At 32.7% G+C, this 24,730-nt stretch overlaps 1 protein-coding gene across 1 annotated transcript in view; it reads left to right on the top strand.

The window, feature by feature from the left end:
• The window catches only part of LOC125072752 (facilitated trehalose transporter Tret1-like), a 91,497-nt gene that overhangs the window by 64,174 nt on the left and 2,593 nt on the right, over positions 1 to 24,730 (top strand). Inside the window, exons 3-4 of the mRNA XM_047683436.1 lie at positions 1,486 to 1,648; positions 17,288 to 17,475. Coding sequence (XP_047539392.1) covers positions 1,486 to 1,648; positions 17,288 to 17,475 — 351 coding nt within the window. The remainder of the gene's footprint in view (positions 1 to 1,485; positions 1,649 to 17,287; positions 17,476 to 24,730) is intronic.

The following is a 24,730-nucleotide window of genomic DNA, read 5'->3' on the forward strand; positions in this document are numbered from 1 at the left end:
AAACCACGTCCAAGGAATTTGTAAATAAATTCATTTTGTTTATCGATATTAAACGGGATAACGGGATTAGTCACATTCCTAGCATCCATTATCGCACTTACATGACGCTTGAAACATTGATCGATCCGAACATCGAATGCAGGGCGAACATAACATCCCTGTTACATCACCCCGACAGCTGATTGATTTGCCATAATGTTTGATAGTGATTTTATTACGAATTATTTTTCGACAGAAATTAATTGAATAAAGATAGAAAAAATATCTCAATGTTGTAAATCAATACAGATTAACGAAAACAGCGATTAAATAAAATTGTTTTTTTTTCCATATTTGAGTATGGTACACTTACAAACTTGATTTGAAAAATTATACAGTCAAAGTAAAAAGTCGAAAATTCAATATAGAAGCGTTAAACTTGCTTATTCACTGTCAAAAACCTATCAGCGGTTCGGAAATGAACACCTCGGACCTGAGAACAACTAAGGAAAGTATTTCAGCGGGTTTTTTTAAATGGCATATTTTACAATTCTAGTTTCCGTACAATAATAAAAAATATGTCTTCGTTATCTGAAATAGCCTGGAAGCGATTGTTACATTCCCAAAGTATACAATCAACTAAAAAGCCATTAGTTCTGTGATATAATTTAGCACACAAACGCTCTTTAACGATTCTTTTAAGTTTTACAATTGAATATTTTTGAACGGTTTCTATAATTTTGTTGTAAACACGCATACATAAAAGAATTACTTACCCAATAAGGGCCGACTAGTAATATCAAAGGCTCAGGTTCGATCGTGACTCATAAGGTGACAATAATTGTCGTACTGATAACAGAAAGTCTACACTTAAATCGAAGAAAAATGGATTAGATATATTAGTAAGACATTTTTTTATTTCAATTAGTGTTTTGTTATTTTAAAATTGATACCGTTAAAATTTTAAATTCTAGACATCCTTAAGTTCTTTAGCACGATTTTTTTAAATTTTTTATATTATAAACGCGTGTTTTGGATGAATGGATGATTGTAAATCAATTATGACAGAACGGCTGAACGGCGGAACGAACTGAATGAATTTTAGCACAGAGATAGATTGTATACTGGAAAAAAGTACCTAACACTTGAAACATGGTGGATGTTCCATACCCCCCCCCCCCCTTTACACTATGAAACAAATAGTATCATATGTATCAATATATATTAGCTCGATGGTGTGTTAATGACGTCTGTATATTGTCAAATATGTTGCCAATTTATCGTGATAGAAGTAGGTCTTTTGTGCATATATGAATTGACATGTTATTGAATTAACTTAAATGTAAATCTACCATCGATTTAGAATATAGATTCTACCAATAAACTGAATAGATACTCTATTCTACAAATTAAATAACAGTTTATTTTCCATAGCCTACGATTTAGTTGCAATTAATATATACAAGTATTCGTAAAAGTTTAGTAAAATTGTTTTTCTTACCCCAGATCCTAGCAGCTCTGGCGGTGTCCCTCGGCCCATTCGCCGCAGGGCTCAGCAAAGGCTACATGTCACCAGCCATCGCGTCCATGCAGGAAGACAGGCTGCACAAAGGATCGTTCACCGTTAGCGATCAACAGGCGAGTTGGATTGCGAGTTTAAGCTTACTGGGTGAGTAATAAACTTAAAATTAACTCCATCTTCAAAGCTCAAGTATCACAATTTTTTGACGGATTGACCAATTTATAATTTATTGAATATTATTTATAATTTATTTTACTTTGATTTTTTATGGTAAACGATCACCAACGCCCATAGAAATTGTGTAAGAAATATTAACCATTTCTTTCACTGCCAATGCACCGCCATGATGTTTTTTTTTGCACTTGTATTTACACTGACTTATCACCATTCACGATGTTTTTCTTTATACCTGTAGTTACACTGATTTCCATTCAAACCGTATCACAAAAATACTAAATATTGCTGTTTGGCGGTTGAATATCTGATGATTGGGTCGTACGTATCCAGACGGGCATACTCAAGGCCGTACACCGGGTATACTTATGCTGTACTATATATCTTTTATATTAATAAGAAACGGTAAATATTAAACACACAAGGGCAAAGACCCTATCTCTATTGAAGTGCTATAATATATAAAAAACGAGTTTAAAACGCCTTTTCTGTCTTCTTCCTAGTCATTTCCTCATTACCGAGGAACCACCATGCGTGTGGCTCTCCTGTACACTTCGCACTACCTTCCTCCAGGCACTCCTATTCTGTGCCATTCGTAAGCAAGCCTGGGCACTGGATCCTGTAGACGTATTTACTGTGTCCTTTCCGCGTCATTATCGCGTGCAATTTCCAACGTTAAATCTTAAGATTTGACTTAGTAGTATACTGAAATATATTCGTAATATTTAACGAGCGATATCAAACTCGGAACCCCACCAAACTCCTGACACATTAACCGTTGCGTCAGACGATAGTTTTAGATGCTCAATGAAACTGGAGCGAGCCGGGACACGTCGCTAGTATTTCAGAAATGTCAAGTTATATTCGGTTTGGCACTTGTCGAATATTTCATCGGATAGTCATCGAATGGATCAGTTATATTGAACTCTGTTTTTTTTTATTATGAAATATGCATTTTTAAACAATTTCGGCCATTCTTAACGAAGGCTTCACTTAAAGGAACTCAGGTGCTCTCTCTATTACATACTTTCATTATCCGTCATGGCATTCCGACAAGGAGAGAGTCCAAGCGTAGAATCCATGGCCTTCGGAGGTACGGGATTGTTAATTGCGAATTTCTTCAGAGAATAACCCCATAAGGCCAAAGGTCCGGCAGTCATCTGACCTAACCATTGAACTGACGAGGCAGTCAGTTCTTAATAAATGTTATAATTATATGTAATTATTTGTTTTGTGCTAAGTGATGAAAAAAACATCTTTAGTTAATCAGTATTTTTCAGGTATAGTTCTGTTACATTTGTTTACTATTTATCATTAGCATTAATTACTATTTTTAAAGTGTGATTGAATAAGCTCCACCTCCTCGGCAAGCTTCTACTTTTATACTAAATTGAATGAGGACGCCATGTTTGATTTTACTGACGTCATTCTTATGAAATTTGCAACACTTCTCAGAATACAATGTTATTCTATGATTTAAAATTGTTTCAAGTGATAACGTTCTTGAAAAAAAAAGAGACAATAATACGACTTAACGATTTTTTTTATATCATACATAATATATACAAGCGTTTATTTAGCTTTGCCTCGGTGGAAGCCGCGGTTGGAGTCTAGCGAAATTATAAATACATACTTTTTTGTTAGTTAATTAAATATTTTTTTATATTACTAGCAGATATTTTTTGTTGTCATGGCGATAGATAGCAGGGTTTATAACTTGAATGGATCGTATTCAACAAATGTAACTAATTCTACTAATATTTAAGGATTTTCTACCATTTTTATATTTTTGTGAGAATTTGAGATTAAACTTAGGGGCAAGGGAGATACGTACATATATTGGGTAAGATATCAAACGATAGAAGAGTGAAAAGAAAGTTTTTGAAAGAGAAAGTGGTTGGTGTGGGGTATTGATTACTTTAACTTTCGTATAATAATTTCACGAATTTACTGTGTCATTTAATTATTAATTATATGGTGATTTAGAAATAAGCCTATGCATGTGCTATTGATATGATTTATGATGGTATATTATAACTACAAGTATTTTAAACGGTATATTTACCATGTTTTTTTATTTTTATTTTTATCTCGTGGAGCTCGATATTTCGACAGTATCTACGAATGTCTTGTTCACGAGACTGAAGTTTGCGGGTAGATGTTTACGACATTAGAAGTGTCCATATCGGACTACCTCCTTTCTCGTACGTTCGCTGCGTAAACACTGGTCACCACTACTATTGTTACTTTCACCCCTACTATCGTCCCTTGGTATGTTATATGTATATAATATATGTATTACGTTTTTTTTTTGTTAAGTATTCTACATCATTTACGGTAAGGTTACTTTACACTTCTAAGTCATCTACAATAGACCACCTCTACCTCACTCACCCTTAAATTGAAATACTGTCCTGTGTAGTGACTACATACTGACACACAGAGGTATTGGGTTCAAACCCCGTTGGGGTATCACTCCCAAACCGGAAAGCAAATAAAAAATATAGATTTCTGGTCGCTACATATCTAAGCGAGATTTTTTTTTCATTGAGGGAAAGCTTATTTTTCCCATATGACGTGGGACTCGCCGATATCCAGGACGCCTAACGCGCCCTGGTACACCGGAATACCCATTAAAAACCAGTGGTTTCCTTACCATCTCTTCGACGGGCATCGCAGGATTGCTTTTGCATTCGTGACCATTCAAACGAAGCATAAAGCTCAATTACCGAGAAGGGTGGAATATCACAAGAATAATTTCATTTAAAATTATTTAACCAAACTGTATTTTTAAACTTTTTATTCGTCAATACTATCATAACCATTTCTGGCAATTATATTTATCCAAACTTAATAAGACTTTTTTAAAAAAAACCGTATCGCTTTTAGATTTGATAAATAATATCGTATTTCGTTTGTAAATTGTTGACGCGCTTAATCATTATCTTGTTATACGCCTTCGATATTACTCGGAGCGGGAATCGAACTTGTTCCTCGATACGCGGAATAATTACCCCTTTATCGCACACACAGATAACCGTATTAACAGAGGCAGCCTTTATTATAGCGGCAAGATATTGGTGGTAGCATTCCGTGTATTAATTGTAGCAATTTGTGAAACCATTAAATAAAATATTAAGTTACTACTTTAAAGTATTAATTGATTTGAGTCAACATTTATCATTACACGTACCAATATTATGAATGCGAAAGAAAGTAAATCGATCTTGATAATTGCGTAGAACAAATGATGGTAAGTGGTCACCCATAGACATTGACGTTGTAAATTTTTTTTTTCATTCCTTAAATCTCCGATGCGCCACCAATTGCCCCCCTGATTTGCTCACGCGGGCATAACCACGGAAACAAACTATTTCTTTATAAGTTTATCTGAGGTAGCAAGACCAATTTAGAGCATTTTCAAGTGAGCATACCATTATTTTTCTATATCAATTTCTGCAATAAAGAAAACTATTGCAAAGATATTTTTTGATTTCAATTGGTTCCTCGTACAAACTTCAAGCTCCCTTTTCACACCCTTTTTTTATGGCATTGGTTGGCGGACGAGCAAATGGGCCACCTGATGGTAAGTGGTCACCGCCGCCCATAAACAAAGGCACTGTAAGAAATATTATCCATTCCTTACAACACCTATGCGCCACCAACCTTGGGAACTAAGATGTTATGTCCCTTGTGCCTGTGATTACACTGGCTCACTCACCCTTCTAACCTTTCCCGCGACTCAAAATATTTCCATACCAATTCTCATCTAAATCAGTGGTTCAAGCGTAAAACGCAACAGACAGAGTGACTTTCTCATTTACAATATTAGTAGTTATAGTCAATAAACAAGTTATTTATAACAAAAGATATCGAACAGTAGGACGTTAATAGGCGCTTACAGACCATAAACACAATCGGAAATCAAACCCCTGTCCCTGTTGCATTGGCTTTAAATTATTTAGGTTAAAGAGTTAATAAACAGATCAAAATCACGACTGCCCCCATATTCTAAGTCTGAGTTATTATTATAACGGGCAAAATTAACTCAATGGACCAAGGCGTCTGAATTCCGCTAATTATTTGCATACAATATTACTATGTAGGTACTTAATATGTAGGTCACGCGGTTACAACATTATACAAACACAATAAGGGATACGAAAATAAATGGTACACGTAAACAATTTTCGACATGTTCATTTATTATTATTAATGTATATATAAGTAGGCAACGATAAAACAGTTTATCCTTTACGGTTCCGTACCCAACAGGTAAAACAGGACTCTATTACTAAGGCTCTGAGGTCCGTTCGGCTGTCTGCCCGTGTGTCACCAAGCTGTATCTGTTAAGCGGTGATTGTTAGACAGTTTTGAAATTTTCACAGATTATGTATTTCTGTTCCATTGTAACAATTAATACAATAAAATATTAAAGGGACTTCCATAAAAAAAACCTGTTTTTTTTGCCGTTTTTAAAGATGTTACGGAACCCTTTGTGCGAGAGTTCGACTTGCACTTGGTCGGTTTTTCTTCGTTGTTTCTCACTCGACTTCTTTTATGTATGGTTATTAATATCAATAGAAAATATTCTACCGAAAATTCCAGTTTGAAGGGTGAGTGAGCCAGTGTAACAACAGGAACAATGGATCTTAGTTCCCAAGGTTGGCGCGTTGGCGATGTAAGGAGTAGTAGTTAATATTTTTTAGTGCCAATGTCTATGATCAGTGGTGACTACTTACCATCAGGTACCTATTTGACAGCCTAATTCCTAAAAATATTAATACTGGAAACATGCAAATTTCCTCAAAATATATAAAAATCTGGTCAAATTTCGACCAATGCGCTAAACAATGGTAATAATTAAATAAACGTGAAATTAAATTTTACTTTTCCTTTATTAACAGCAATAAAAACTTCTTTGATAACCTAATGAAATTTCAACGTAAACTAGAAGACAAGAGAGTCGGAAATTGCCTGTCCCGAGTAATGGCTTATAACATTCGTCAGTCAGATATTAAGTATTTCAAATTCGTTGTTATAGTGGAAGATCTCACAGAGGCTGAGAGCTTTGTGTCTCGTGATCTGATGTAGCATTCCCCTCAGAGTCATCTTATCAGAGACAATGGGACACACCAAGTATGAAACTTACATAGAAATTACTTTTCCTCCCTAGCCCAGTGTATCTTAGATACAGACCATGCACTACTTACTAAATCTGATAGAAGGCCGCAGATCCTAAGGTCCTGGTCCAAAACGCAGATCGGGCCAGAAAGTTCGATGAAATGTCGAAAAACTGGAGTCAGGATCTCGGAAGTGTGTAAATTTCCGTGTTCCGGAAAATATCCACTAAATTAAAGTCAAAGTTACATACTTATTATTATTATTATTCATAGCTTTTTATTACGAGGTCTCTAGACATACATTACTCTACACAACAGCTATTGTTTTAACATTAAATGCTATGCGCATTCTTGCGCTCTGTTTTAATAAAACATACCTAGTAACAGCAGCTACACGTGGATACATTCTACTTGGTCCACCTGCGTCTTGTTTTAAAATATAATTTTTCCTTCATTTTATATTCCTCGTATTCCTGGTATAGATCTTTTCATTTATAAAAGCGCGCCACTCTCCGTTAAATCAGTATCCGCGTATATTATGTGTGCTTACAATATTTCTTAGTGTGTGTAAGACAAACATTTTTTTTTAAGTTTAATTTATTAAAAATTAATTCATTATAGTGGTCGGCCCTTTATAAATGAATAGATCCAGATACCATTAATACCAAGTATATAAAATAAAGAATAATTATATTTAAAAAAAAAAAAAAATACGCAACAAAAACATTAACGATTAATCGCATCATACCTTTAAAGTATATTAGTATAATTGCCAATATAATTTTGTCACGCGTAATTTAATTTACTTTAAATTGTTTGTGTAGAGTGGAAATTAAATCATACGCAGGTAATTGCTAAGTGAAACCTTGTATCATATATAGTAAATACATTAATAGTCAAACAATTATGCTGTCCGCACGTATGCACTTAGAAAATACTGTATATTTAAGACTTGTTTTCATTATTTTTAACCGATGACAGTTGATTTAAGGAGAGTAATGTGTATACGTTTGTATATTTGGTATTTTTCCTTTTTTTTATTTTTTATTTTACTATTTTCAACACGAGGCTTCAAAAGCGTATTAGGAGTAGATGATTAAACGAATCAGCCGGCAAATGTCGCTAGGCAGGCCACCTTCTTCTCTCCTCTTGAAAAGGTTTGAAGTGATCCAATACAAGTTCATTGATACTCGGAGATATTTGTCTTTGAATTCACTTAGAACGTTTCTAAAATTAATTTACATAATCTATGAGTATTTTAAAGTTGCCTCAAATTATGAACCAATAAAAGGTGTTTTTGTGTTGAAGTAAAACTGCGTGCGAAATATCTCATCTCGTTAAATAATCATGCACCAAGATACGCGAATTAGAATCTTATGATTGGTACAGAAAAGTACTTCAGTGTCAACAACGAGCCGCTTACCTAATTCATCGTCCCGTTATGAATTTAATTGTTTGAAGAAAATCAAAATGTACATTAATAAAATAGACTCTTAAAAGCACCATTGAATAGTATTTTTACAGAATTATATTTAAAGTTACAACTTGTACTGAATGTAGATTCTATCGAGAAGAACCAACATAAAATATAGTTAAACTTCTAAACTTTCTTTCAAATCAATAAATATTCTATTGTTACCTACAATTCGATTAAAATAACTGTCACTATTTAAATAAAACTAATGTGCGTTAAGCACGCAATGTCACGTTGAATAATAAATTTTGATCGTTGATATATTTCAACTTTAAGGCTATAAAACTAAATGAAATTTATAAAAAGTTTTTTTTATTTTTACAATTTTTATGGCATTAGTAGGCGGAAGGGCAAATGGACCACCTGATGGTAAGTGATCATCGCTGCCCATAGACATCGGTGCTGTAAAAAAAATGTAACCATTCCTTACATCGCCAATGCGCCATTGACCTTGGGAACTAGGATGTTATGTGCTTTGTGCATGTAGTTGGAATAAAATGTGTGATAAAATGGTGGTACTTACCCGGATGGGCTTGCACAATGCCCAACCAAGTGCACTATAAGAGGACACCTACAATATATTAAGCTGTAACCTCTTATAGAACTACGACGTTGAATTTTCTAAAATATACCTATTCACTCACGGAGTCAACTCCACGTTAAACTAATTATTTTTTAATAAAATGAACTCAACAAATATAGTCTAACTTGTATTTTTTTTTGCTGTCTCTACTCTTATTTGTCTTACGCACACTGAGACGTAAGTACGAGCGTCACTCGTTCACACTAATGCAGATGATAATTTAACGAGGAGGGGCACGTCTTCGTAAGTGAATAGATCTATAAGCCACTCAGATACCATTAACCAACGGTCCAAAATTCGATCGATATATGTATATTTAACTTAAATTTTCAATGAAATAATAAAGCAATAAAGAAGAAAGAAAATATGCAGGATTCGAATATATATTTTGAATACTATTATTTCCATTTTTTGTATTAATAACACTAAAGTTTGTCAATCAAATACCGTCTGTAAGGACAGGAGAATAGGGTAGATTTGTCATTGTCTTATTTTCGTATACATAAAAAGGAATCAATGATAATTGTTTATAAATAATTGAAAACCATCGCTCATCACCATAATCGCTCTTTGTCAATATTAATTTATTTTAAAATCAAATTATAATTCACAGTATAAAATAGAATATAATTTCTGTTTTGATATTTATTTTTATATGTTCGATTGTTTATCGTATAAAAGATGCAATTCTTATAAATGTTTTAAAAAAAAAAGTCGAACGTGTCATTTCGATATTTAACTAAATAAAAATCGGGTACAGTTCCTCTCAAACTTTCAGACACTTATCCCCAATACTAACGATCTGAAACTAGATTCGGAACGTACTCAATGGCCTACGAGTGTGCATCCTCTTGCAGTCGATTTTTGCAATTAAATATTTAGGTTAATGGCTCTTTAGTTGTGCCAAGAGCACAGGTAACGATAAGATTGGAAGATATTAAATAGGTTTTTTATCTAGTGATTTAAAAGTCATCTCAGTGTGGGTGGAACAACTTACAACACATCAACAAATTTATATAAATATTATATAAGTTTATTTTATTAAACATTAATTAATAGTGAAACCATTTATAATCTTGGAAAGATCGATTGATTGTTGATTCTAATCTACGATTCACCGATTTTTTTTTAATATTATTTATAACAATAATCAAAATCAAAAATTTACTTCACATTTTTAAAATCACCTTTAAATAGTCATTTTAAAAAACTATATCAAGTGAAGTTACCACCGGTTCGGAAAATAGATTCTACCGAGACGAAACGGCAAGAAACTCAGTAGTTACTTTTTTCCAATTTAAAATAGAATATTATGTTAATAAATGCAACAATACTATAACTGAAACATGAAATATAACAAATTTGTGCACATGCCAGTAACGAAACGTCTTGTTATATATATCAAAACGACTTCTACTTGAATTCAACATACAATAGTGAACACTGAAAACCTAAATTGTTTCATATTCTGAACGAACGTAAAAGCGCCATAAATTATTCTAAATAAAGCAAATTAAACGAATATGGACTTTATGTCTGACGAATAAGGCATATCGATAAATTCAAATGTGCACACGATATTAATCTGTATTACGTATGCAATAAGGACGGATCGTAAATTTGGAGCGAGATTGACCAAGATGATTAGGGTTGTCGACAGTTTATTGTTATTTGAATTAAATTTTTGCCAATAACTTTTATGATATACATGCTTCGTTATTTTATTATACAAGGGTTATTGTTTGCAAATTAATATCGTTTATTTATTTATATTTATTTTAAAGTAAATATTATACTTTATATCCATTTTAAATATTACTTAAATCAAAGAGATCCTCATTTTCTTTTTGCTTCTTTATACTATAAAAAAAGCAATTTGCTTCTCCTCGCATAATAATTACAGTTATATAATAGGCGTGTCATCAGTCTTATTTATTAATATTTTGTAGGAGGAGCATAGGTAAACATATATTTCTCTCTCTTCGCCACCAGGCATCCGACAATCGAAAGAAAAAGACAAAGCATTGCGTGATAACTATATAAAACATTCATCAGTAAGATAAAAATAAAATAGTTGAATTAAAAAGCGATCAATCTTTTTAAATATAAACTAATGAAATAATTTATATTCCCTAGAGGCAACCCTTGCAAAGATTTATGTCGTTCTTGGAAGTCGGTAATAAATCGGGAATTTTACGATAATTTCGTATTTACAACAAATTCCCACATAGTAACGCGAAATAGTCTTTGTTCTTGATCCATGTTTGCACGTATCTAAAGTGATAAAACTCTTAAAATGCTCAATTTATAGAGACTGTGTGGTAATATTATTGAAGATAAAATATTCGAGTGTATTGTTCGAGATTGTTGTAAAATGTTTTATAAGTACCCTAGACACAAGTTGTAGGTTTTAGTACTAACCCGTCTTGGTTCCCACTCGTTTATATGCCACTAAATTATGCTTTGTTTCCATATCAATAATGGTGAGCCAGTATAATTAAAATCCATAACTATATATACGGAACATATATTGGCAATATAATACGGTCAATGATCCTTTGTGTCAATTGTTTACTAAGAATAATCTGGTGGGTACTGGTTCTATTATTTTAGCCCCAAACAAACGACGTATTCCATTAGAGGTTGAATTTAGTTAATAACAATATTTTTTATAAGAGGTACAAAGGATATTATAAGATCCCGAATGCGTTCAGTCCAAAGAGTTTTATTTCTAACATAGCCGCTTATCGACATGTTTGGGGCCTTTCAATCCTTCTCGACTCTTAATTATTGCCTTTGCCTTTATTATAGAAATTGTTGTTGAAGTTGTCGAAAAAAACATTATGACTGGAAGCGTAACTTTACTAACTTAAAGAGAGCTAGCAAATATTTGATAAGACATGAACGAATTATTAATATTATTGTGTTCCCACATTTGACAACATAACATATACTATAGGCAGACTTTCTCTCTATAAACGTTCGTGTATGCTAAATATCATATTGACATATCTTTTAAGCTGACATGCACCTTTTATGGTGACGGTAATTGACTGTGTGTTTGTACACGAAGTCTTTCCTAACTCTGTAACATTTTGACAGTTTCCTTACAAGTTATAGAATAGAGTTTATATTTAATAATTGAATTTAACAGGACAAATGTTTTTGTATTATGGTAATTTTACTACTAAATTAGAAGTGTGTTGTGTAATTGTTCAATATACAGATTTGACTTAATGTATTTGTCGAGGAATGCTCGATATGTTTAAGTGCACTCAAACGATGTATACTTAGAAGATATTTTAGTAATTTTAAATTATTTAATTACAATTTTTTTTTTGTTTTCATCTTTTTGGTGCTGTACTTTTTATTAACAATGTAAGCTGATTTAGGTTGTCGTTTTTTATAATGTACAACAACAATACTAAGTTTTGTTGTTTGGCGGTAGAAAATATCATAGATACCCAACTCAGTTCTCACTAAAATACCAAACTACATATAATTTTTCTCTATAAATATAATACGAAACATTTTTTTCAAATTACATGTCTGAATGTTATATTATAGCTTAAACCATTTATCGATAGACAGTTCAATGCCCTTTATATTTATGTATAGATTTTGAAGTATCTAACAAAATTGCAGGTATTTTAGAAGGCGTTAAGCCAGAAGGCGTCGAGTTCAGTGTTAAATTTGCAAAAGAATCAATCACCGGTAATTTCGTGGTTCGCACCTGTTATTTGGGGCAGTTAATATTTTTGAGAGACGCTCGATAGTCTCTAAGTTATTTTAAGATATTTATAACGATAGCAATCTGAGATCGTGTTTATAGTCTTTTTATTGTTTTAAGATTACATACTTCAAATGAATATCTGAATAGTAAGGTGCCTTAGAATTAATATTGGAAATTCCTAAAGGATTACTTTCTAGTTTTGTTGTTTTCTGTTTTCTTTGAGTGGGTGATTTGATTACAAAGACAACAGTAAAATTTTTAAAATCATTTTTTGGACGAAAATCTTCAGCAAATATTGCATCATATATTTTCATGTTGCTTTTTTTAGCATTAGCAGCCTGTAAATTTTCCCACTGCTGGGCTAAAGGCCTCCTCTCCCTTTGAGGAGAAGGTTTGGAGCATATTCCACCACGCTGCTCCAATGCGGGTTGGCGGAATACATATGTGGCATAATTTCGTTGAAATTAGACACATGCAGGTTTCCTTACGATGTTTTCCTTCACCGCCGAGCACGAGATGAATTATAAACACAAATTAAGCACATGAAAATTCACTGGTGCTTGCCTGGGTTTGTTTAATTCGTGTTATAATTTCACTAATCATATTAAATTTCATGTGCAGCTATGGCACGTGTGAGGGGCAGGCTTTTCTGTACCTTTCTATAATTTCATGATGATAGGTTAAGTAAGTAGGATATGACAAACATACATACAAATTTTCACTCAATTTCGCCTTAACAATAATAGTTAGTACACCACGATACACAACGAATCGCTTCGCATTTAAGAAAAAAGGATGAATGATCAAAAATGTTTTAATTCCTAAATAATTATTCCAGTGATTAATGCACAAAGAAAAAATAATTTAATAACCTGTGTTTATCATAATTTTATCAACCAATCGCATGAGAGCACTCTTTTAATAAGCGTCAAGAGCAGAGCAGACTTTTACTCACAAGTGGGACATTTCTTACACTCACACTATATCTCCGCAGACTACACGATCAAACTGCAAAAAAAAAACTTGTATAAAAATACATACTAATTTTGTTAATATTTAGATTTCGTTAGATAGTGTCGTTTATTGTTGGTTAGATAATTATGCCCTAAGGAGTGAATATTTTAATGGTATTCTAAATTAAGGCCTCGAGGACTTATGAGTAGTTCCACGCACCGACAGTCGCGAGTATTATCGTTGGTCATGAATAGTAATCTTCAATTAAGATACGTCTTTAATAATCCGAGCCATCTTAGCTTTTGAAATCTATACTAATAATATAAATAAATAAATAATAAATTCGAAAATGGTCTGTCTGTTATGTTTCCAAGGTCAAACCACTAAACCGAATTTGATAAAATTTAATTCGAAGCAAGCTTGCAGCCCAAAGGAGAACATAGGCTGCTTTTTTATACCTAACTCTATACGACCCTTAGAACGTGAAAAGTCATGGGCGACAACTAATTCAAAACCAATTGAAACGAGTTTTGAAAAAGAAGTAACAATACCAATATGAATCTAGTATTCGTTATAATCGGTAGGTTCTAGATTCTAAGCCAGAAGCATTTTACATTTATACATGATGATTCGAATTTCCATGGGACTTATTACCTTTTCTTTGATGAGGAAAAGGCTAAATAAGATCACGATTACCATAAAGATGTATTGTCATTGGAACTGTAGAAATATGTCCTTAAAAATAAGTCCTTAGGATAAGTCCTTAGGATAAGAGAAACTGATTCTAATTCTGCTTGAAAGATCTGTAAAAAGAACCTTTTCATTTTGATCTCCAAGCGTCTTTATCATAAAACTTAATCTCTCAATCAAAGTGATACACTCAATACACAAGCTATTTCCTCCCTCAAAACACTTCGCGATCGCATTTTCTATTTTTATTTTCATCGCACAGATAATTCGCGTTTCGTACGATTCTGTACGAAACAATTTCAGTTTTATTTTTACACGATGTTTCGAAACAAAGAATACACGAGTGATACTTGCGTTTGTTTAAAACTGGAATCGAAGCTGTAAATGTCTGATTGATTGCATTCCAGCGCAGATGACAAACTGAGTCATCGTGTATTTTGATTACATACTATACTAGTATAATAAATGCGAAAGCAGCTTTGTCTGTCTGTTGCTCTTTCACGGACAAACTACTGAGCTGAATTTGATGAAATTTGGTATGATGCTTGAATTCCAAGAATGTATGCCCTTAAATTATGTACATATACTTTTTTATGACTAACACTTGACGATCAACCCCGAAAACGCGAGCAAAGCCGTGGGCGATAAGTAGTTTAATAATTTAATTTATAAAATATTTTTGGTATCACTTATTCCATGAAGGATAGAGAAATGAATTTTAATTCAGAAAAAAAGTTGAAAAATAAGGACATGTGTATGTATTTTACCATTTAATTTTAAATTTTTAAAGAATTTAGTGATGCTGTTAATTGTGACTATGACGATGATTTTTCGTCATAATAGAGCTATTCTGTTAGAACAAACTCACCGCAAAAACTTTCGTGAAATGTTAGAAGTTGTTAGACGTTTGGATAGATGAATGGATGTTTGGTACTTTTTGTCCCTAACACCTGCGCTCCCTCCACCTCTCCCTACCTTACACGCCGATAAGTAAGTCTAAATCTTCAAAATCCCACGAGTGAATCACATAGTGAAATCTTACAGAATATCAGACCTGAATGTTTTATTACTAAAAAATAAGCGATTCAAAAACTGTCTCCAAACGCTGCGTTTACGCATGCGTAGTCGCAGGCAAAACAGTTACCGAAATAAACACCAAAAGAGTTTTAAAAAAAAGTACTCTGTTTTTACTGACGATGAAAATAATCAAAACGGCGTTCTCAATCCGCAATGTTTTTTATTTGAAAACAAACGCCTCTGAATTATTGCATTCCGATATGTGGATTTAAGCGCCATTCTTCAGTGTTTACTTTACAGACGATACACGTGTGGTCTCAGTCTTATTATACCCTGACTTATCTTTAGATTATTAGAAATATTTACTTTTTACTGGGAACGCCGACGCGTAATTGAATTACTTTAGAACAACTCTTCTGTGCGATGTTGACACTGAGCGGTTATTAGGTACCCTAACGTCAATACATTGTGTGGAAATCAGCACGTGTAGTTTGAAATGTTATCACTTACCTACCCTTAGCATTAGAGGCGTGATAATAAACTGTAAATCTTCTACTCAAAAGACTTTTACTTCTTAAGCTTTAGTGTGTTATTTTTACTGTAATCCATGTTAATTCCTTTGTATTTAAAAAAGTTCCACTAAGTTTCTCGAAGAAGAACCGGTGTTAGATTTCCTTGAAATTCAATAAGTAAATGGTTCTATATCTTATAAATGTTTCTGACTTTAACTTGAAATGTGTGTATTGAGAGCGTGTATGTATATATAATAAAAATATAAAATAAAATGAAAAAAATAATATCATCTCCTTAAAACCCACGTAAAGAAAACGTCTGCAATACTCAAATAGTACGTCTGTCGTCTGTTTATTTTCGTCGCCGTCCCGTTTCAGACGCGAAGTGGATTTATAAACATTTTCTACATACCGTATTTACTTTGACCATAAACTAAAGTGGCGCCATCTATATTGATATGAGAAATTTGGCGGGAATCGAATAAACAGCGCTTCGATTGCTTACAAATATTATTGACGATTGAACGAGCGATGTAATGATTGTTTAAAGTATATTCTACAGCACTATTTCTGCTGCATGAGGGATTCCATGCATTGTATTTGTATATATCATAGTTATTCGTTCGGAAGTGCGTGCTGACGTCCATGATTGTTTTTCATCAGTTCAACAATGTATTTTTTATTACAACGATAATCACCGAGATTGAGTCTGTTGAGCTGTTAAATTACTTACATGTATAAACAATACAGCTTACATAAAAACAAACAACTAATATTAAATGGTTACAGCTATAATTATTTCTCGGTCAAAAGTACTTTTGACTTATAATAGACGAGTTTACTTTAATTCCTGTTCTCGTGTAATCTAAAACAAAGACTTTCCATGATCATATCATAATTGGTCTCATTTATACTTTTACTATTAATTTTGGTTAGGACTATTCCACCCCCTCTATGGAGGTACCGACTCATTATATACTCTACCCCCAAACAGCAATAAAATTAGTATGGCTTTACACCGGTTTGTAGCCTGTGTACAAGCACAAGGAACCTAAAACCTTAGTTTCTAAGGTTCGTGGCGATGGATAATATTCCTCACAGAGCCTATGTCTTTAGGCGATTGTGACCACTTACCATTAGGCGGTCCATTTGCCAATTTACCATGAGTTTATTTATCTTCTATTATATTTAGTTTAGTCTGAATTTATAATGCAAGTGTGGTTTCCTATAATTGAACTATCCATCTTTACTGTGTATTTTCTGATGGAGATTCTTATACTTAGATGGCTTAGTGGTTCGGCAATACTGAATTGTCTGGTATTTAATTTGTATTTATAATTAAATTTTAAAATTGGAGGTGAAGGAAAACATCGCAGAAACGATTACTGATTTACCAATGTGTTTTGGAACAGACTGGACAGATAAGGTCGAAAAAAATCTCTTCAAAAAGAAGATCGCTTTACAGACACGCACACACAATCATGTTAATTTTTTGTATTTTTCAAAGTATTTTTTTTTTCTCACAGGTGCTCTAGTTGGCGGTATCCTCGGTGGTATGGCAATGAGAATCGGCCGTAGATCAGTGCTGTTAATGACGGCTCTGCCATACACGGTCGCTTGGCTCGCCACGGCGCTGTCCACCAGCGTCGATATGATATCTGTCACTTCCTTCTGCGGAGGCATGCTGGTTTGCTGCATAACTATGATAACTCAGGTATTTAATTTAATTACTTATATCTACATAAACTCCGATTACTAAGGCTGTTTCTGGAATTTTCTGACATTATTCTAGACCCAAGTGCACTAAGAAACTATAGGTCCGATTGATTTGAAATTTTTCATACTTACAACATAGACGCTCACTATGAAAGTGCTTTTGGAAATTTCAGCTTTAAGACAAGTAGTTCGGGATAACTAGGTTTTAATAGCAGCAAAGTAATATCCACTTATAAGATAACATTCCACATCTGGAAATATATTATTGCTTGTCCCAGTTTAAAAAGCGAAAGAGCCAGTGTAACTACAGGCGGAAAAGACATAAAATCTTAGCTTCTAAGACTGGTGATGTGTTGGTATAATGTAAGGAATGATAAATATTTCTTTCAGCGTCAATGTCTATGGACAGTGGACCACTCAGATATTTGCCTGTACCCCATATAGTACATAAAAAGCACCACTGCGTATATCAAATATTATTATAAAAATATGTACATGATACACAAGATATATTTACACACATAGTATGATAATGTCTGTGTGGATTAGTTTTTGTACAACGCAAAATTACATAGGTTTAAATTAGGGTCACAGGTGTTGCGGAATTTATTAATATAAACGTATACTGTTCGTTTCATATGCCAACGGATAATTTTATTCAAATTTATTTTATTTTATAAATATTAAATAGCGATTATATGTTAATGAAAACTGAACTCTTCTTGCTAGATAATCAAGTAAAATTATTATTATGTCTGGATAAAACATACAGACACATTAAACAAGCAATAGATTTACCAAGGCATAGACGACATATAAAAAACGATCGGTTCATTTCAGAAAAATTAAAAAACAATTCAAGCAATATTTTTGCGATAATCGCTAGAACAATAATTGTTTTAAATTATTTACACAGAACAAAAAGGTCAATTACACGTTAAATGTACACATGCGAAGAGTCGCTAATCTATCTATATATAAAATATTGTTTGTTTGTTCGTGTATATGTTTAATCCGGTTAATAGAAAAAGTTTCTGATATAGTACTATCTAAGTGCAATAGATGGCACTTGAGTTTCCCAACCTTATCAATGGCAGTTTTTAATTAGAATCAAATCGTATGAAGGTGATCTAATTATAAGTGTTTTTATAAAGTAACAAGAACTAAAACGAAGCTCTATAGGTAAAATATTTTAGAATTCATTTATTAACACACACACATATATTTAATACTATAGTGTAATTGCAAGTTATTGTATACAGATTTCTAGATCATGTATGTGTGTGTGTATGTTACGGAAAAACTCGGTGTGCTGACATAAGTTACAGAGTATATTAATTTTTTTTTTTTTATTCGTGTATTATAAAAAGAGGTTATACAACGCACGCCGGGCGTCAGCTAGTACTGCATTATAAACAAACACTGTAATTTTCTAAAACGCGATACGTATATTATCTTGAAGCACAATCAATCATCGGTCGTTACGAACGACATGTGAAAAATTACACATTCACACAAACACTATCATTCACAATAAACGTAATTAGAAACTGTTAGATACGTAAAAAGTTATTTGTGACACACCGCCGTTAACATCAGACAACAAAATCAGTCGTTAAGTCAAGTGAATTGATCGTCAATTAAATCGTGTATTTTTTTGTCTATTTAATTAGATGATTCAATACAAATTTAAATAATTTTTTATTTGAATAATCAAGATAAATTTTTAATAATATGTATGTATTATTAATAAATTTAAAAGTTGGCCTGACATTATAATAATCAAATATTAAAACAATTCCGTTCCTTTTGTAACTTGTATTTGGTTTTACATTTATCGAACTCAAATACACCGATTTTTTTTAATCACTTCTTTAGTTCTCAAAACCTTAAATCCGTGAAGAATAACTTCACTGCAGTACTTTAATAAACTAAATATTATAGCTATGAGAGAAAAACATAAATCTAATCAAACATCTCGGTAGAATCTACATTCCGAACCGGTGGTAGCTTCACTTTAAATAGTTTGTTAAAAAACGATTCAAAAGTGCTTGTAAAAGCCTACTTGAATAAAGTATATTTTAATTTTGATTTTTTTTTTAATATCTTGTGAACTTTAACGAAATTGAGTGAACTGTTACTAAAATTTTGTAATCGTAAATTTACGAGATTATTAAAGCTACCACCATTTTTCCAGTTTTTTATATATATATACTCGATATCCATTAAAGCAGTGTGTTCACGTGTAATGGTAGACATACTAACAGTAACACCATATCGCGAAAACTTTTTGTACCATGCCTCTTATATATGGAGACAGATGTACGAGTCTCATATGTATATGGTTTTCTATTTAAAGCCATAAACACAATATGGAGTTCATTATTTTTTCTTTATTCTGATCTTATTAATGAGGGTTTATCTTTATTTAGTTATAGGACTCGTTAGTCACAAGAATAGTTAAATTATGCTGATATCAAACTTACAAAAACACGACTGCTCTGACAAAAAGCGAACTAAAAAGTATAAATATTATATCCAATGTCAGTCGGGATAATATTCGGATTCTTATAATGTCCCGTGTCACATCCAAATCTGCTCAAGATGAAGCATGAACTTTGAAAACATTACACGATTTTTTTGGGGTGTCCTGTAAACCGGATGTGAATATAAGATATAGTCTACTATCCTAATTATGACGTTGACTAGTAGAAGGTTTTGAATACATGAGATTTTAGGTAGTAATTCTGGGTTTGGAACAATATAAGTAATTGAGAGTATTATTAACAGTATCAGTATTTGGTAGTTGTTCGTTAATTTCATACTTCAGTCTTTCAGCGGTCCCATCGGACTATAAGAGTTCGGAAAAGAGAGTCCACCTGTTTGTAATCATACATTGCATTATCTTCTGCGTAGTTCTCTACTCAATAGACGATAAGGAGAACAAATATTTATAAATATTTCGGTACAAAACTTTCATTATAGACCAAGTTTGATTTGTTTTCTTAATAAACTTTATTTTCTTTTCTATACAATTAGCAACTTTGTAATTTTTATCCGTGTGTGTAAGTACAATTTTATATCTTTTGACGATTTTACATTATTACATAACATTAACTGCCTGTAATATTTTATTGTATTTCCCATTGCTGGGTTAAGGCCTCCTCTCCCTTTGAGAAGAAGGTTTGGAGGATATTCCACTACGCTGCTCCAATGCGGGGTGGTGGAATACACATGTGGCAGAATTTCGTTGAAATTAGACACATGCAGGTTTTCTCACGATGTTTTCCTTCACCGCCGAGCACGAGATGAATTATAAAAACAAATTAAGCACATGAAAATTCAGTGGTGCTTGCCTGGGTTCGAACTCGCAATCATCGGTTAAGATGCAAGCGTTCTAACAACTAGGCCATCTCGGCTCTTTTGACGGTTAACAATTACATAATATTTTAGGCACCGATCTTGATTGTCAAACAGAAATAACTATTGCATTATCTTTTAACGCACAATTGCACAAATAATAATAGAATGATTATCATAATATCGGTAAATGATATGCGACATTGGCACGCATCAATATATCGTATAACAATAAGTCAATTTATCAACATTTTACATCCATAAATGCAATTTATTAGAGTATTTTTCGTACCTAATTACATACATTCCTGTTCGAAATATAATCTTTATTCTTCGAAGAAGAATTAGAAAGAAACTCCACTCGAGAGATCAACTCCCACATAGCTGTATTGTGCACAATCATAATAAATCTATTAGAAATATAATTACTCAGATTCATAGCCTTAGCCTTATTCACGACAGACGGTTTCAGAAAAACATATCGTCATAGACACAGCACTGGTACCGTATCATTGCGACTATGCCCGTTGATGTCTCCGACATTGTTCGATTGAATTATTTATAATGTCATATAAATGAATGTGAGAGAATTGAGGTATCAACGCTTTTTGTTTCGCTGTCAGTAAGAATTACATTCTTGTCGCAGTGTGTGTTCGAATAGTGTGAGTTTTTCACATAGGAAATAGTTTCATTTTGTAAAACCTTAAGATCGTGGTCGTGAAATTTAATTAATTACAAAGCATACATTGATTCTAATATTAATAAGATAGAGCCGTTTTTGTTTAGTTTACTCGAATTTAAAATTTCAGTTTACAGATCAAACCAGTAAAGTGTTATTATGTGCTCAATTTGTGTTAATGCCCATTGAGCGCTAATAATATTTCAATAAATAGGCTATCGGAACGAAGTTCTTTTACGCGGCCTACAGTAGAGTGAATTGGCGAAAATCGGTTCGTATATTATTTTGACAACAAAACGATTGTCTTTGGTTCTTATAGTGTATAATTACTTAGGTGTAAGGCTTTGTGCAAGCCCGCTTGGGTAGGTACAACGTCCCCATCAGTTTCTACCGAAACTTCAGGCACAAGGGACATAACATCATAGTTCCCGAGGTTGCTAGTGCATTGGCGACGTAAGGAATGGTTAAAATTAACCGCGCCAATATCTATGGACAGTGGTGACCCCTTACCCTGTGATGGCCTATTTGCGTTACTTATGTATAACTCAGAATAAAAAAAATGACAAATAAAATCACTGATTTTCTAAGGTACATATTTTACGAATGATAATTTTACCATCAATAAGTATTGTGTTTCAATATTTTATTAAAAAATTAAATCCTACAATTGAAACTTGATGAGGCTTTATAGGCATTTTAAACTAAGCAAACATTCGTTAAATCAACAACGTGTAGCTTAAGTCACATTCCAAAACATTAACAAACAATCATAAAATCGTGTCTTAATGTATTCCTTTTGCAATACAACTAAATCCCTTACCCATTTATATTCAGTGTTCAACCGTGACCTCATAAATGGTCAATAAATAATGTAGTTTCAATTTCAACGCGCCAATAAATCTTTCACTTATCTTTCTTCATTTGTTAAATGAATATAATAATGTCATCAATCTGTGACGTCATCGCGTTATGATTTTTTTTAAAATTGATTTATATCTATATATTTTATAATTTTGGAACGAAGTTTTAACTGGCAGAAATGGTTATCGTTACGTCAGGAAAATCTCTTTCTCTCCGAAAATAAATTAAACTTTATTTCTTGTTATTTAGTTAACGTTGTTAATTTTTTTTTATTTTTTCATTTAATACGTAATATAAAGCGAAACAATTATATTTAAATTGTCAATTTATTAACTTTAGTTGTTCGTGTCAAACACTATATAATAGTGTACATACTTAAAGCTATAACTATTGGTAGTCCATTTCTATGTAAAGGTACATTCAAAAAATATTTATAATGTTAGGTGTCTCGGATACTACTGCTGTGGTTGTTATCATATTTAAAAAAACACGGTATGTCTTCCAGTGAACTATATTCGAAAATCATAAATGTCATATTATACACAAAGTTATCTTTAACAAACATACTGGTGGACGGGCAAATCGACCACCTGATGGTAAGTGATCACCACCGTCCATAGACAATGGCACTTGAAATATTAACCATTTCTTAAAAATCCAATGCGCTACCAACCATGGGAACTCAGATGATGTCTCTTGTGCCTGTTACACTGGCTCAAGCACCCTTCAAACCGGAACACAACAATACTGAGTACTACCGTTTGGCGGTAGAATATCTGTTGAGTACCTATACACTGCCTTGTACAAAGCCCTACCACCGAGTAAACCAAACTTAAAACAAGACTGGTCAAAAATAATTATATATATAAAAAAAAATAGCGATTGGATTGGAGATATCGGTTTGTTTTAAGATATCAAGATCTCCAGATCAGTCTCGAGACCACTTTGTACAAACTAGTCGTGTTTTAATTATAGAGAGAAATATTTAAGTCACGGATCACAGTTCACATTAAATTCACATATGTATTTGTTATTGTAAGGGGCATGTTAGGTACACTTGTTTGGACAAGTAAAGTGACGTCACATACACTTTCCCTTCATACATATTCTAACGCGGCTTTGAGCACGTGCCTTTTGATTGTACCCTTTATATTATTTGTACTGCACTCGCTGTTCGGTGTTTGGTGAAACAGGAAATATCACATCAGCCTTGTTTATAATGTTATAAGGTCGAAATTAATTATCAATTTCATCTTAAGTTCTAGATAAAGGTTTAGCTAGCCTGGTGTTCGTGAAGTGGTCGAAATTTGATCATGAGTCACTAATTTGAGTAACGCAGTGTGATCTAAGAATTCATTTTATGTCTAACTAGTGAAATGTCACTTGTAATATCCGACTTACGTGATACGCTATTTTGATACGTGTATCTTATAAATTATTTAATTATTATAGTCAATCAGACATTACACACTCGTAATCAACGTCGAGTTTTAAAAAAATATAAACTAGAGCTATTTGACGACAAATTTCGAAAATACATATAATTCTTTGTAACATAACAATTTCAAAAATAAGACAAAACACATAATTGAAAAAATAATAATTATTTTATTAAAAATTAAAATTATTACTTTGTATTTTCATTGATAAAAAATAATTAAATCGAGTACAATTTCAACTATAATGTTACTTTTATTTTTTTGCGAAAAATCAAATCAAAGATCGGCATTCAACTGTTCTACGCAAATAAACGAATGCTTTTGTCAATTCGAAATAAATATTTTCGAGCTTCAAAATCGATTTGTCTCACATTAACTATGGCGAAGCAAATCTTTTTGGTTCATTATATAAATGGCGTCAATGCCTTTTCAGAATATTTTTATGCCAACAAAAGCAAAAATATTATTCATTACAACGTTTGAAAAGCAGAAACGGCCCAGTGGTTGAACACGTAAATGCAAACCGATTATATCTAATCCAGGGAAGCCCCATTGAATTTTCATGTGATTTTAATGAATTGTTGGAATTCAATTCATGCTCAGTGATGAAAGAAAACATTGTGAGAAAAATCTGCATGTGTTGAATGAAAATCTGCCACTAATGTATCGAGGAGATTTTAACCCAGCAGTGGGATATTTAAAGACTTAAATCCGTTGATTTGATTTTTAGTAATGTTGGAATACATTAGCACTTGTGCGCGTCCGCTCTTATATTATACTTTATTGGTGAGCCTTCGTTGTGCACCCATCGGGTGGTTTCCATAAATGACTTCGACATCCATATCAGCTTATAATTTTCATAAAAAGCTTTCAAGCTCAACTTTTATAACTTTAATGGATAACATAGTTTTCTA

This window comes from Vanessa atalanta, chromosome 22 (assembly GCF_905147765.1).
Source record: "Vanessa atalanta chromosome 22, ilVanAtal1.2, whole genome shotgun sequence".
In the NCBI taxonomy this organism is placed as follows: domain Eukaryota; kingdom Metazoa; phylum Arthropoda; class Insecta; order Lepidoptera; family Nymphalidae; genus Vanessa; species Vanessa atalanta.